The sequence below is a fragment of the Cnephaeus nilssonii genome, assembly GCF_951640355.1.
Source record: "Cnephaeus nilssonii genome assembly, chromosome: 17".
Classification (NCBI taxonomy): domain Eukaryota; kingdom Metazoa; phylum Chordata; class Mammalia; order Chiroptera; family Vespertilionidae; genus Cnephaeus; species Cnephaeus nilssonii.
The window spans coordinates 18,704,309-18,720,440 of record NC_137088.1 but is presented as its reverse complement, the minus strand read 5'-3'; the positions used below and the strand labels follow the sequence as shown (position 1 = coordinate 18,720,440).

The following is a 16,132-nucleotide window of genomic DNA, read 5'->3' as shown; positions in this document are numbered from 1 at the left end:
GAGTTTCCAGTGGCTCCCTGGGAGAAAGAGGGGGATGAGCATGGACATGCACAGAACAGACAAACCGGAAACGCGGGGCCTGGATGCCAAAGGAGGAGTGTTGGACAATGAGAAAATCCTGTGACAACAAAGAAGCACAAGATCCAATTTTAATTGTTTGCCGGGCTGTGGTGAACTACTCCTTCCCTTCCCTTATATGTCAGTAAAAGTTCCACCTGTAGCTGCCTTGTGTTGGGGGTGCTGTGGGGGTGGGGGTGGGGGTTAAAATGAAGAGAAAAGGGGATGTGAGCCATCCAGAGTTGCCCTGTGCAGAGAAGAATCACAGAGCGAAGTTGGAATGAGAGGAGACCAAGAGCATGTAAGGACCGGGCACTCTCCCCACTGCTGTGGGAGGGGACTCAAGGCATTTTCTCGAGAGTGATAAAGAGATGTCACAAGGGGGCTGGGTGACTGTGGAATGTCTAGGCTGCAAACACTTGAATTACAAAAGTAATTTATAAACCTGGATGAATTCCTCAGACAGCTCCAGGAAGCCTATCTCCCTTGCCCAGGTCTCCTCAGCTTGCTTTTTGTAGCTCCAATCATATAAAATTCACACTCCAATTGTTCAGTGATCGAAGAATCGGTATTAGTAAAAATCTATATAACGTTCTGCTTAATCCGAAAGAAAATATTAGGGCTAATGGCTCAACTCACCCTTCTGAGTCTAAAAATATATGGGCTTTTGGAATCCCCTATTCAGCTCAAATTGCAATTTGTGCATTCTTATTTTGTTTTCCCCCTTCATATTTGATGTTGCTACTCTGTGGATCTACTCACTCCCTCTCTCTCCTGTTTTCCCTGTCTTCTCTTTTCCTTTGAATGTGCCAGAAGAATTCTCCACAGGATCCTTTAATTTTTGATCCAAATAGAAACTCAACACAATATTGCTCTGATGTATTCCTTTAAAGGGATAACCTGGGTTTTGTGGGATCAAACGCTGTCTCTTGATGAGACATAAAGATAAGGTGGTCCTATAAATGATGGAGCAAAAGATGAAAGGACATTTGGATGATGCTCAAGTTGTACTAAACCTGTTTATGAAAAGAGAAACATTTTTAAAGGTCAAAGACTATTTTTAACTATCTGAGACAAAATTTCTCAAAGATATGTCTTTCAGGTAATTTCCATTTTAGCTTTCTGTTTAGTAGTGTAGGACCAAGGAACTTGGTAGCTCGTAGTAGCTCTTAGAAAGGTCTTTGAAGAAAAGGCCCAAGGTTTTGTGTAACTGAAATGCCATACAAAGCAATGGGGCTTAGAAGACAATTCTGAGGAGGAACTGGAGCTTCAGAGCACTGATGTGTAGCTGTCAATGGCCAAAGGTAAAGTGTTTTGTAACATTTGCCTGGGCCTGGCAGCATTAATGAAAAGTGCCCAGGTCATTCGGATGGGGAAGACTTTAAAGTTATTATGTCAAATGGCTGTCAGGCAGGCAGAATTGGGAAGAATCATTCAGTTAGGTGTTCGATAGAATTTGGAGTTACATTCACAATTTTTGCCATTCCCACATACTAGTACTCCCTTTATCTACCTTGCTTAGATTATTTACTCAATCTGTTAAATTGACTTACTAAAGAGGAAACTTCATATTATTCATTAAACAAAAATCCATTTGCTGGAGGTAGAAGAGGGTATAGGGGGAATTAATGGAGACTTGGCTTGGGGTGGTGAACACACAATATATAGATGATGCACATCTGAAACCTATATAATTTTATTAACCAACTAGAGGCCCAGTGCACTCACTGGGGCAAGGGGCAATGGGGGGGAGGGTTCCTCAGGCTGGCCTGCACCCTCTCTCAGTCCGGGACCCCTTGGGGGATGTCTGCCTGCTGGCTAAGCTGGCAGGCAGACATCCCCCTCACAGTCTGGGGCTCTCGCAGTCCGGGATCCCTCACTCCTTACTGCTTGCCTGTAGCGGAGGCAGGAGAGGCTCCCGCCACTGCCGCTGCACTCGCCAGCTGTGAGCCCGGCTTCTGGCTGAGTGGTGCTCCCCCTGTGGGAGTGCACTGACCACCAGGGGGCAGCTCCTGCATTGAGCGTCTGCCCCCTGGTGGTCAGTGTGTGTCATAGTGACGGGTCGTTCCACCGTTCGTTCTGCCCTTTGGTCGATTTGCATATTAGGGTTTTATTATATAGGGTGTCACCCTAATTCAATTAAAAATCCATTTGCCATAATAGATGATAACCACAAAAATAAATGCATGGTGAAAACCTTACATTTTAGCTAAAGGTTGTTGCTCAAATTGTTCCTGAGATCTGCTCTCTCTTGAAAAGGGAGGTTAGCCTGGTCAGAGTGGCTCAGTTGGTTGAGCATCATCCTATGTACTGAAAGGTTGCCGGTTCTACTCCCTGTCTGGGCACATGCCTGGGTTGTGGGTTCAATCCCAGTTAGGGAGCATACAGAAGGCAACCAGTCAATCTCTCTCACATTGATGTCTGTCTGTCTTCCCTCCCCCCCTCTCTCTCCTTCCTCTCTCTAAGCATGTCCTTGGGTGAGGATTTTTTAAAAAAAGGGAGGTTAGCTAGTGTTAGGTGACAGACCAGCATCAAACCGAATCTCTCTTTCTGCCACATTTAGGAGCTATAAGAAAGAAATAACTTCCTCACTATGATTTCGCATTAGTTAAAACTGTCCTTGTATCACAGAAACCTCGGCTAAAAGATTTCCTTGAACCCCCTCTCTAGGAATATAATTCCACTTATATAGTTCAATTTCTTTATTTTTAAAGGATACTGAAGCCCAGAGAATCTGGGGTTCCCTCAAGACCACATAGGGAGTTCTTAGAAAAGCTATGTTTTATTTCTACTGAAGGACTGAGGGCCCCAGTGAGCTATAATTCTGAAGCTAAAGAGGGATTAAAAACTCATCAGGTGATTTGAATTAGCGCCAAAACTCTCTTGACACCCAGTGATGTGCCTGGGGACACTCACCTGAAGACATCAGCAGGACCGCCTGAAGGAGAGCTACTTCAGTGTCATCCAGGTTGAAAGAAGACAGCGACATGCCCAGGTCAAAGATGGCATCCGACACCACCCCAAGACCCCCATTTTTCAGCTGGCCCCGTGTCACTGCCATCTCCCCGTTCAGGGTTAAAGTCTCACTTTCTGGGTCATAGCGCACAGCAGCGCGAAGGGACATGATCTCCATGCAGCAGCCTTTGAGGAGGATTATCTGGTCTTCACATGGCAGCTGAAAAGAACCAGCCCACGTCAGCAAAGAACAAGTGGACAAAGGTTAGTCAAGAGCAACATGCGGTATCATAACGGCTTCCTGTGACAGACACTCATCCTAAACTCTTTGAGCACGTGGACTTTGTGGCTTTCCCCTTCCTACTTGGCTCCAGACTTTCAACAATCAAGTTGGTCATAGTCTTCACTGACTTTAATCTCAGGAGTTTGCATTTCTTTGGCGAAAGATACAGATCTCCAAACTGGTATTAAGCAGTTGAGTGAAACTGCTTTTATCTCCTTACTCTGGAGTTTGTATTATAACCCAACTAACTGCTTGAGAGCTGTGCTTATGTTAAATTTGCCAACACTTTTGACTTATAGCTCCAGGAATCAACAGATGACTCTATGCTTAGCTGGCAACTGTGCTCTTTGTTTTCTGAAGCAAGTTTGTTCCTTGAGTCTCTTCAAAAGCACTGGGGACTAGACAGTCCCTTACTGAGATGCCTATTACCCATGAGGCCCAGAGATATAAAAGCTTTGCCCAAGGCCACCCAGTGAGTTAGGGGCAGAGGTGAGGCCAGCATTCAGACTTCTGGCTCCTAGGGTTATAGTCTTAGTGCTTATGGCACCAGAATTGCTCCACACGCTGTATCTCTCCGTCAATGTGATCTCTTTTTTAGCTAATTTGGTTGCTTTATGAATCAGGATTTGTGACAATGTAATAACATTAATAACAAACTTTAAAAAAGAATTTTGCTAAGAAAAATAAAATAATTTTTAAAAATCAGAGTTGTATTTTCTGAATAGGGAGAACAATTACATATCCTTATCAAAATAGTTTGAAAGACTATTAATTACTGTGGTTTTTTATTTGTTTTTGATGAATTGGATGTCATACCAAGATTATGTGCACCACCTTATTGAATTTTCACAGCAGTGCAGTGAGCTACATATTCTGCTTCCAATTTTATCTACAGATGTGGAAATCCAGGCACTGAGAAGTTGAGGAATATGCAAGGGGTGGTCGCATGAAAGTTTTATGAGCTAGGCTAGGATTTGAAGCTCTATCTGTCGGAGTCCAATGCCAAGAGAAGAGAACATACTCTTTGAAGTACTCTGGATGGGACTGGGTTTCCATAAACAAGGGAAATATAAATTACACATAATCTCTATCTCTTCATTAAGCAAGTACAAATTCTTTTTGGGAAATACTCTTGGCAACACCCAAAGTTCAATTTATTATATAAAACTAAATTACATTTAAAACACTGGGTATTTCATATTTTTTACTAACTCAACCTAGTTACTTTACCATATAATTTCAAATTGCTTAGCTTTTACTGCAGAATGAAAGTATATATATTATGTGTGTGTGTATATATATATCATACATATATAATAAAAATAATATATACTAGTATAATACATATATACACACATACACACACACCATATATATATATATATATATATATATATATATATATTTTTTTTTTTTTTTTTTTGAAAAAGACTAAAATAGGCTCCAAAATGTCAGCATTTTATCTCTTGGTGGTATTACTGTGAACCTTTGCCTTTATCATGCTGTATAAATCTCCAATGAATATGTATTATTTTTGTAATATTCTCTAAAATTAACGTGTTAATTAAAAAAAAGACAGTCAGAGGCATGAACGCTCCACACCAAATATGGATATAAGTCAGATTCCTTCTCCAGGACTCACCGGCCCCCACCTAAGTGCTGCTGGCATAAGAGGGAGGCACACTCTCTCTCAGCTGGGTCTGGGGGTCAGACTCCTGCATCCTGGAGCCCATTGCTCTGTCCTTCTGGGTATGGCTTCTGTGGAGGCTCAGAAATTGGCAATGGGAAGTATCTCCATCATGTCTGAGGTCTGTCAGACTCCAGCTGGGCTTCCATTATTACAAACTCAAGAACACAAATGGGCTGGAAGCCAAGGTGGGGCAGAGTCATTCCCTGTGAGGAATCTCAGCTTCTTTCTAGGTGAATCTAGATTCATGTATTACTCAGTGGCTTGGGTGAGAGGCTCACAGCACTATGTGGTCCTGTCTATCTGGTATTCTTCTGGGTTCCCTTGGAGATGTGAAGAGCAATGGATTGGCACCTGATGGGGTTTTTCAAAGGAAAAAATTTCCAGAAAACACAACCCCACTTGATTAAAAAAAGAAGGTAGAGGCAAGATGGTAATGTAATGAACGAAATAATAATAATATTAACAGCTAAAATTATGGGATACTTATGACCAGGAACTATCAAAGCACCAACTATCCCATATCAACGTCTCAACACTTTTAAGAGGTAGATCCTATTATGAGTCTCATTAAAGATGAGATGACCAGCCCTAACTGATTTGGCTCTGGGGGTCAGACACCTGTATCCTGGATATAAGTTAGGTCTGAGGACTGAAGGGTCTCAGGATCAATTCCGGTAAAGGGCACATGCCTGGGGTTGTGGGCTCTATCCCCAGTAGGGGGCGTGCAGGAAGCAGCCAATCAGTGATTTTCTCTCATCACTTATGTTTCTATCTCTCTCTCCCTCTCCCTTCCTCCTGAAATCAATAAAAATACATATATAAAAAAAAAGATGAGTTGACCAAGGTTTGAAGACATTTAATAACTCATCAAGGATTCTTGCCCATACAGTTGACTGCAGAACCCATGCTCTCAGCTACCACAGGGCAGAACTGCTAACGTTAGGGATGAGTGTCCCACAGGGCAAGTCTACGACATTTGGTAGGTGAGCTCCTCAAGGTGCCCTGAAGATGGGCCAAGAAAGGGTGAGCTTATAAGGAAAGAGAGAGGACTTAAGGAGATCTTAAAATCTTTGCTCTGTAAGGGTCCTCCTCTATTCTTGAGGATTAAAAGGCAACCACACAGCCATCTTGCTGGGGTATATAGTTAAAAGAATATAGACGAAGACTCAAACCATTGCCCCACATATAGATAAGTTAATCACTTCGACCTCAAAGTTCCCCATCTGTGAAATGGGGTTAATTAAACCACCCTGCAGATCTGTTACAAGAATTGTATTTAATGTAGGCATACTTGAGCATGGTAACTAGGACGTCGTAGGTACTGAATAAATGCAAGTATTGCTATCATCTTTTCCTATGCCTGCATTCGGGTGGATGAATAGGATCTTCATCGACCTCACGTGGAGAAGCTAATGAATGATGACTGAGTAGAGAGGGTGGGAAAGTATAAACGAAAGAGTGCATTTTCATTTTGAACTGACATTACTTGCATAGGACTATCCCTACTAGGTAATATTAAATTATAAATAATACTCAGTATTCCTGGAAATTGATGGAACTACAATGAAAAAAAAATGCAGAAGAAAAACCATCATTCCTCACCTCACAAAACATAGGCAACTTTTTGGCAAAATCCACCACTCTGGTAATTGCTGGTGTGATGATTTTTGTAAAATGGCTGAAGGCTTCCAAGTCAACCTTTCCACCTTCTGGGGCATTTACTATCGGTGCTTGTCCGATATCTTCTGGCTAAGGAGGAGAGACAAAAAAGAGTTAAATGATGAAGTTGAAGGACCTTTATGCTACTTCTGATGTGGAAGAAAAATCTCTTCTGGACAGCCAATCTGTACAGTTTGCAGTTTTCACCCAGTTTATTAACAAAGTGTAGAGTTGTCCCTGTATGTCTCTGAGCAAGGATATATGTCTTGGCCATTGCTGTAACAGGCCTCAGTGATACTGTTCACAGGATTGGTGTGTGTGTGTGTGTGTGTGTGTGTGTGTGTGTGTGTGTGTGTGTGTGAGAGAGAGAGAGAGAGAGAGAGAGAGAGAGAGAGAGAAGAGGAATTTGGGCTCTACCTCTGAAAGCACAAAGGGTGTATACTCACACCAGGTGACATACATTCTAGGGCATTTTCAGAGTGCTGCACATTCCGATGAGTGTCTTTGTGTGCGAGGTGGGCTCAGCGTGTGCAGTAAGGGAGCGGGGGTGCGGGAGCCCCAGCAGACAGCACCCTGTGGATTCTCTCTTGTTTCCCACCCAGCTGGGGCTCAGCATCCTGTCTGCTTACAGACTCCAGTTGGAGGAGGTCACAGCAGGCTGAGGAGGTCCTAGACTGCCTATAGGAACTGAGCCATGCACACTTGGCACACCCTCCGGCAGAGGGGGGATTTTACTAGTATTCAATGTCCCGAGGGCACTTCTCTGCTATTCACTTGCCTAAGAACAAGCCATGGTCTTGCTGCTCAAAGGGTGGTGTAGCAGCCTGGGTGTCACTGGGGGACTTCTTAGAAATACAGAATCTTAGCTCTCTCCTCTGACCCAAGTGTGCAGAGTCAGCATTGTAGCAAGCCCCCAGGTGGTTGTGCTCCCAATGCCCACGGGAGCTGTCTAGCTCCCTAGCCTGGCATTCGGTGCCTGCCATGGTGTGGCCTCCATGTATCTTCATTGTCATCAGTTCTTCCTGCTTGGGTGATAGAAGCCTTCCTGAGTTGATTGCACTTGTCTTATGATCTGTCCACACAGACCACATACAGCCAAGTCATTCATCCTGTTTGAACCTTTTGCTCATGTTCCTTTTTCAAGGCTACCCCATTGAAGAATGTGAGAAATCAGACAGTAGCTCTGCCAGGGGAAAAGCAGGGCAGGCAGGCCCTGGTTCTGATGGTCACATTTTATACTTGGGTGAAAAATCCATTCAAAGCCATCCCTTTGCATGGGAACTAAGGGGTCAGAATAGTAACACATGTCGACTCACAATAATAACACAATGTCAATAGACAATAATGTTGTTGGTATGGAGGGTTCACTCCAAACCAAACATCTCGCTGCCCCTGGGAGGGGTAAAAGTGAGTTACCCTTGGTGGGGAGACACTGCTTTCCCTTGTCTGGCACCAGAGACTTCTTGTTCCCGTCTCAGTCCACATGGACTCCTCACCATCACTGTCATCACTTGCAAATCGTTGGTGATTAAATTGAGCATTTGAGTGGATGGAGAAAACTAGAAAATTATATGATGGAAGTGTTTTTGGAAACAGTTGTACAGTGTGGCTTTAGAATTAGGAAAATCTGCATGGCTTTTGCAAAAGTGCTTATTTGCCAATGACTCTTATTTCTCAGCACAAATGTGGATTTGAAACCCAGGTGAAATCACCAGTCTCTCTATTTCTGACTTGAATCCTGGTCTTAGGATAAAAAACGATGAAGAAACTCTTTTGGGGAGTAAAAACTTACCCATTTCAGATAAATGAATACTTCTAGCTTTTGTGAAAATATATTTTAATCCCTTTTGATACATTACTATACTATTATTAGCATAATAGGCTTCCTCAAATTCTATTTCAGAGCAAGATGAGCCATTATCACATGAAAATAAATGAAATAACATGCATAGCAGTGTTGCAAGCAAAAAAAAGGGGGTCTTACTACATAGAAGACACAAATCCTAATGTGTAGAAGCCTATTCAGGACATGAATGCCATTTAGCAAAGCTGACTTTAATGAAGGAGTCCTAATGTCCTTGCAGGAGTAATTCACCAACCAAAAGAGTGAAAATTTCATCCTGAGCATAAGTACTCAATCGAGGTCATCCTTCTGCAAGGAATATTTGTAAATATGTATTTGTAACCTGGCTGAAACATGGCTTAACTGTACCCTCTCTGAGGATGGGCTGGTGGAACTGTATGTTCTATTTAATAAATACTTATTGAGTTCTGTTCTGGTTATCCATTGCTGCGTAACAAACTATCCCAAGACTTAGTGGCTTAAAAACAACACATGTTTACTCTCTCTCAGAGTTCTGGGGGTTGATGGTCTCAGTTGTGTAGTTGGTTCTCACTTGGGGTCCCTCATACAATTGTCATCATATGGCACTAGAAGCTGGTGTCATCTGAAGGTTTCTTTACTCACATTTCTGGTGCCTGGGTTGAGAACCTCTTCACATGGCTAGCTTGGGCTTCCTTACAGCATGGCAGTTCTCAGGGTAGGTGGGCTTTTTTTTTTTACATGGCATTTAGCTTCCCTCAGAGAGACAAGGGAGCTTCCCCCTCCAAGATAATCAAATGGAAACTACAAGGCTTCTTATGACTCAGCCTGAGTGGTTACTCTTCCCAAATCCATTGTTTAAAGGAATCATAGACCAGATTCAAAGGGAGAGAAAAATAGACTCTACCTCTTCATGGGAGAATGGGCTGTGTATACAAGGAAGAAAGAATCTAATGGCAGCCAACTTGGAGAAGAGCTACCACAAATTTCAACAACACATGTGGCAGACCCTGGTTACAATGCTGAATGGAACATGGTCGCTCCCCAAGATGCAGGAGTGATCCCAGGCACAGAAGGGGATTGGCTGATAGAAATGAAGTTCATTGTAGAGATAGATGGGACAGTGGAAGCATTCTGATCTCTCCCAGCACTCCTCTAAGGAAAAAATGGCCTAAAGGAGTGGTTATTTGTATTTGGATCAAGAGGGGGCAATTTGTAGATCAAGCAGCTAAAAATAATATACATTTCATGTCAGCTCTTAGAATCATGTTTGCTAACATTGTTGGTGGAAGTCGTCAACAAAGTGAATTATGGGTAAGATTCCCCTCTCCCCAAATTTCCTACACACACACACACACCAATCCCATTATAATGGTGATGTTGAGGTAGGAGGACAGTTATACCATTATACCTTCTTGTTCGGGTGGAAAGGTACTCTCATGTACCCTGGAGATAAAAATAAACCCATAGAATGTCTGATGGGCTCAGTGAGATACTCATGAAGGGTTCCTGTCATAAACCAAGAGTAGGGTCCGTCTCTGTGATGGTCAAACACCAGCTGGTGGTGGGATGGGTAGTCCATCTGGTGAGGTGGGTGGAGGGCCAGGACTTGGAAGCAGAAGACCTGAGTTGGCCTTGGGCCTGGCTCAGCCACTTTCTAGTAACATGATATTGGGTGAGCCACTGAAGGCCTTGGCTTGGTTTGCATATCTGTAAAATGGGATAGTAATTCCAGCCTCAAAGCATTGCGAAGTTCAAAGGAGAAATGAGTGGGAAGGACTTTCACAATGGCTACTTTTATAAAAACATCAAACAACGACACTGTTTTCTCTAATGCCCCCTCTTTACCCCCATCCCTACTTCCTCTTCCCATTGTCTTTCTGGCCTTGAGAGAATTTAAGCTAAACATTTTGACTTCTACTGACATAAAAATGCATTTGAGATAAGGAATACTTTGTTCTGGGGGTTATTCTGAAGGGAATATTTTGGAGTGAGCTTAGTGGATTAAATATATATGTAAGTGGGCATCTGAGGGAAGAAATGAGCATAAAAGGGAAAGCTGGCAGGTAATAAATTTACTAATTAATCCACGGCTAGTAGCAAAAGCAAACAGATAATGTGGCCTTAGGAACTGCTCTGGAATCTAGGGACCCACAAACAGTAGCGCCAGGAGGGACCCTTGCTCTCAGAGAGACCTGGATTCCATTCCTGGCTCTGCAATCGCCTGACTTCTCAGCGCTGCCGAGTCCTTCTCAGTAAGATGAACTGGTCACCTCACCCCCCAGGGCTGTGGGGACTAAGTGAGATGAGGCAGAAAGTGCCGACACGCAGCCGCTATTCAGCTGTGCTGGGAGCCTCACCAGGAATTTCCGCTTCTGCTTCCAGTGGCTGCCTTGGGCATTGGTGGCCACGTGGGCTTCGGTGACGGTTTTGATGAGCTCCCACTCCTCGTCGGTGGGCTCCGGCTTGTGCCCGATGGATTTCTGCAGCTCCTCCCGCCGTCTCTTCTCCCGGTTTTCCTCAATCAGCTTCCGCTTTGCCAGCCGCTTGCTGTCGTCCAGTACCACTGGGAGAAGGAGAGAGGGAGACACACACACAGATACTCCTAGACACGTGGCAGACTGCATGTCCCAGGACCGTTGGTGCGCAGACGGCTCGGTGGGGCCCACAGGGTGGGTCACACTGGGGCGTTTTCTCCCTGGACAGCACACTGCCATTGACTAGCCATTGTCCAATATAAGCCCAGGCGCCAAACTCCCAGTGCCTAGCCAGCTTTTCCAAACAAAGCTGGTTGGACACTGGGCATCCCAATCACTCAGAAGGTGGCCCTAAATAAAAATGAAGCAGGGAGAGGACGAACCTATCCTACCCACAGTTTCCCAGATGAGTCTGTCTAGCCAATCATCTGAATTCACTCTTTCAGTTTCTATAACTCCCTTCCTCCCTCCAAACGGCTCCTAGTAAGGACTTCCTTACTAAGAGAACTTAGGAGGTTAAAGAAAGTTCTGTAGCAATAAATGGGACATTGATGATCCCTTCCTCCAGCTCCTCATTAGCTCCCTTCCTATATAATAAAAAGCTAATATGCAAATTGTCCCCTTGGGAGTTTGACCGACCAGGAGTTTGACTGCTCACTATGACATGCGCAGAATGGAGGAAGGCCCTGGCCGGCAGCCTGAAGGCCCCAATCAGCCCTGATTGCCAGCCAGGCCTAGGGACCCGACCCGTGCACGAATTTCGTGCACTGGGCCTCTAGTAAGGAATAATTGGAATGTAGCCAGGCTGCTCTTGGGTTTCACAAGTACTCACTTTGCATTACTCTCTACCTGGTCAACCCTTATTGGTGGCAAAGGAGCCCAGGCTTTGTCATCTAGAAAGATCTGGGTTTGAATCCTGACACGACTGCATTCTAGCTGTGTGACCTCTGGCAAGTTAGTTAGGCTCACTGAGCTTACATTTCTTCCTATATAAAATGGGATCAATAATATCCACTTCACAGTGTAGTCAATGTGACAATGTATTAAAAGTGCTCAGTAAATGCAGCCATGATTTTTATCATTTATGCAGAAGGGAAATAAGAAATCTATACTTCTGTGGTTAATTTCCAAAACAAACCCGTTTTGCCAGACTCTTAGTAACTATCCGTGGAATGGAAAGGCTGAGATTTACCAATATAGAGTTATGGTCTTTTGGGACTAGAAGGAACCCTAGATATTATCTAGTCCAACTCTTTCCTTCCACAGAGGAGGAAGTTGATCCAGAGAGATCACCACTGGCCTAAAGTCACACAGCAAGTTCATGGCAGAGCCAAGACAAGACCCAGGACATGTGACTCCAGTCCTACATCATTGTCCTAGGGCCATTTCTTGATGAAGGTGTGGCCTGCTAGGAAAAGGAAAAAGCAAACAGAAGGAAGAAGAGAACCAAAGGTGCTCAGCGAGTCTGCAAACAGAATAATCACCTAGATTTGATTAGATCACCAACATCAGGTGAGGATTGACAAGTGTGGGAAATATGAATGAGCCCTGTTCAGTCATTGTAGTTCACTCATTAAAGAGAGAAGAGGGAGGGGGCTTTACTCATAACCCCATTTACCAAATGTATACACTGTGCCAGGGATGGTTGCATCAGACACGCATTATCTAGTTTGACCCTGCAAACAACCTGCAAAGTAGGTGATCGTTTCACAGAAGGGAAACCAGAGATAAGTCTGATGGCCACACAGCTGGTAAGTGGCAGACCTGGGACTCCAAGAATTTTTCTCATTCTAAAGCCTGAGCTCCTATAATAATACTTCACAAGCAAATAAGGTGCACTCAGAATGGATTCCCACCCAGTCTAGGTTAACACTGAGTTTTTTTTAAACCTCATTAACATTCATATCTTTAAGTTCTCAATAGAACAATGAAATGGATACTTAATAATAACAGTTCGTTTTAGTGGCACATCTAAGTCAGCCGTCCTCAAACTACGGCCCGCCCGCGGGCCACATGCGGGTGTATTTGCCGTTTTGTTTTTTTACTTCAAAATAAGATATGTGTAGTGTGCGTAGGAATTTGTTCATAGTTTTTTTTTAAACTATAGTCCGGCCCTCCAACGGTCTGAGGGACAGTGAACTGGCCCCCTGTTTAATAAGTTCGAGGACACCTGATCTAAGTATTTGGTTCTAGGTCAGTCATTTTCATATACCTTTGTCAGGCATATTGTTGGCAATGGCTAAAAGCCTTTAAAAGATAAAGACAATACACTCAGCAGGAGGTGGGATTAACCCTGGATTTGCAGCCTAACACCCTAACACAACCCTCCTCCTTTTAAAAACTCCCCATTCTGTCTTCTTTAATGGGCAAACCAGAACATTCCACAGATATTTTTGTCGTAGCTGAAAGAACCCTGTTAGTCACATAAACATAAGCCATGATGACTTCCTCTTTCAAGGGGGAAAAAAAAAATCCTTGATGCATTCCTTTTTTCTTTCTTTCCTTTATTTTTTCCCCTTCCTTCCTTTTTTTAAAACTAAAGGTTGGAATCCTTCATTGATGTGCAAAAACTTTATGCCAGGAGAGATCATTAACCCTGATGCCTGGCAAAAGAGAAGCCACACGTTCAGAATGACACAGTCCTTATTTTATTATTAGATTAATTAAAGCCGATGGTGTAAATCCCCTACTCAGTGTGGGGAGAAGAGACCCAAACGGCAGCTAATCTCACCACCATATGCTGTGGCACTTTGAAAACTGGGTAGGAAGACTTCAGCTAGGAATGTTTTTAAGGCTAAAAATATAATCACCAACCAACAGCAGGGTGACTCCTGCAATAGCACTCAGTTTCGCATTTTTCAGAAATTTCTGATCACGATGTTTTCTGCCAGTGCCCTGTCTCCGAAAATGGCCACAAAATAAATTCCTGTGTCTGCTTTTGAAAACGAGTAGGAGTCATCCATGTGGTTCTCCCCACATGAATGTTGTGTGTAAAATTAGACCTTAGCAAGGTGAATGGACAAGACCTCTCATTTATAATCTTCAATGCAGACAGAGTATTGCAAACAGTCTTGCAAGCATGAAGGTATAATTTAATCACTTTCCCTCACCCATCAGCTGGAGACCTGGAGAGTTAGGAGCTGATAAATGAGGGGTTGGGTGGAAACTACCCAGCAATGACTGCGGGAATGCTAGGTGTCTCCCCTCTGTCCACATGGGTTCCTGCTCGATTTTCTGCTTGGCTGATCTCCTTGAGCCAAACCTTTCCCCAATCAACACCCCTTGAATATAAAGCAAAGGAAGAAGATTACTTACAATCTGTTGCCATGCCAACATAGATGCATTTTTTAAAGCGACATTCCTGGCACTGGTTTCGTGTAACTTTGTCTATGACACATTTTCCTTCATATTTACAGGAATAGGATGGATGGAGATTTTTCTGAATGGTTCTTCTAAAGAAACCCTACATGATAAAGAAAGACCCAAGACAACAGTTTCATGTTTTCTAGAAATACATGACTCCAGAATCTCATGTCCACAGAGCTGTGATGGATAGTTTTGGGCCTGTAGCTCTACTTATTCACATATAGGACAGTTGGATCAAAGTGAATCTAAAGAATTCTAAATCTGAACTGAAGAAGATGTCACAGGACTACAGAGTTAATATCTCTTTTTTTTTTTTGGCATTTATTCAAGGAAAAGAGGCTAATGGGAAAAATCTAGTGTTTGCTTTTATCTTTCTAAACATTGAGTAATATAAATAAATTATGTTATTTCATTTCATACAGTGTCATAATTATGCTGCTAAATTAAGCTATGAGGAGATTTGCTGTACTTTTTAATGGAGAATAAAAGAGCTGGAAACTTACTTGCAATACTTTGGTGTCATAATTTAATCATTTAGTAATTAAACGAATATAACTGCCTTTAGAGATTTAGTTTAGTTCTTGTTTTTAACTCTTAAGATAGCCATGATCAGCTCAGATCATCCTTGAAACAACAGCACATGGGGAGTCCGGCCGGTGTAGCTCAGTGGTTGAGCGTTGACCTATGAACCAGGAGGTAACGGTTCGATTCCCGGTCAGGGCACATGCCTGGGTTGCAGGTTCGATTCCCAGTGTGGGGCGTGCAGGAGGCAGCCATCCAATGATTCTCTCTCATCATTGATGTTTCTATCTCTCTCGCCCTCTCCCTTCCTCTCTGAAATCAATAAAAATATATGTAAAAAAAAAGTACATTTGTGAGTAGAAAATTTCAGGTTCTCTATCACATTTTCCCCACAACTCATTGCATTAGGGTTTTTCCTTTCATCATACTCTTTTTCTTTAAAAAAATATATATATATTTCAATTGATTTCAGAGAGGAAAGAAGAGGGGAGAGAGAGATAGAAACATCAATGATAGAGAATCATTGATCAGCTGCCTCCTGCATGCCCCCTACTGGGGACTGAGCCCGAAACCTGGGCATGTGCCCTAACCAGGAATTGAACCAATACCTCTTGGTTCATAGTTCGATGCTCAACCACTGAGCCACACTACTTTTCTCCAGTATCCACAGACATCCACCCTAAGTTCAATGTGTTTCTTCCTTTCTTAAGGCATGGGAGAATGCCACTGTGAAATTTTCTGAGGATACCATTTAGTTCCAGGCTTAGGTGGCTTATGTAACACTCTGAAGGGTGTGTTCTACCAGAACCTTTCTGGACATGATACTTAAGTCGTAGCAAATATACTTAAATATTGTAGGAGTTGATAATGGCACAGAGCACTTATTGTGAGCGGCTCATTGCAAAGTGCTGTACACATATCTTCTATCTCATCTACAACTTATGAAGTAGGGACTCAGTATCTCCATTGTGGGGTTTGGAAAATGAAGCCTCAGACAGGTTAAATCACTTGTCCAAAGTCACATGGGAACCACATGCTGGATCTTGGCCTGGAACCCAGGAATTAGACTCCACATCAGCAGCAAACAGCCTGGGGCAGAGCGAACCCTGTCTCCTCGAAACACTGGCAATAAAACAGGAGGAGAAATGATAACTTCTTGGGATGATAACATGTCATATCTATGCATTTTAAAACTCAAAGGGAGAACTTTGTTTATTTCTTTTTATTATCTCCCTTTCTAAAAAAAAAACAGACATCACACTCTCCCAAACATTCATTTAATTATTTTTGATTTGGAAAAA

The 16,132-nt window shown here is 43.0% G+C and overlaps 1 protein-coding gene across 12 annotated transcripts in view; it reads right to left on the bottom strand.

Moving 5' to 3' along the window:
• THRB (thyroid hormone receptor beta) overlaps positions 1 to 16,132 on the bottom strand; it is a 289,467-nt gene that overhangs the window by 5,213 nt on the left and 268,122 nt on the right. For all 12 annotated transcript variants that reach the window (XM_079794925.1, XM_079794920.1, XM_079794924.1 and 9 more), the window contains 4 exons: positions 14,259 to 14,406; positions 10,827 to 11,032; positions 6,588 to 6,734; positions 2,974 to 3,232 (listed from right to left, as the gene is read on the bottom strand). In XM_079794925.1, coding sequence (XP_079651051.1) covers positions 2,974 to 3,232; positions 6,588 to 6,734; positions 10,827 to 11,032; positions 14,259 to 14,406 — 760 coding nt within the window. The remainder of the gene's footprint in view (positions 1 to 2,973; positions 3,233 to 6,587; positions 6,735 to 10,826; positions 11,033 to 14,258; positions 14,407 to 16,132) is intronic.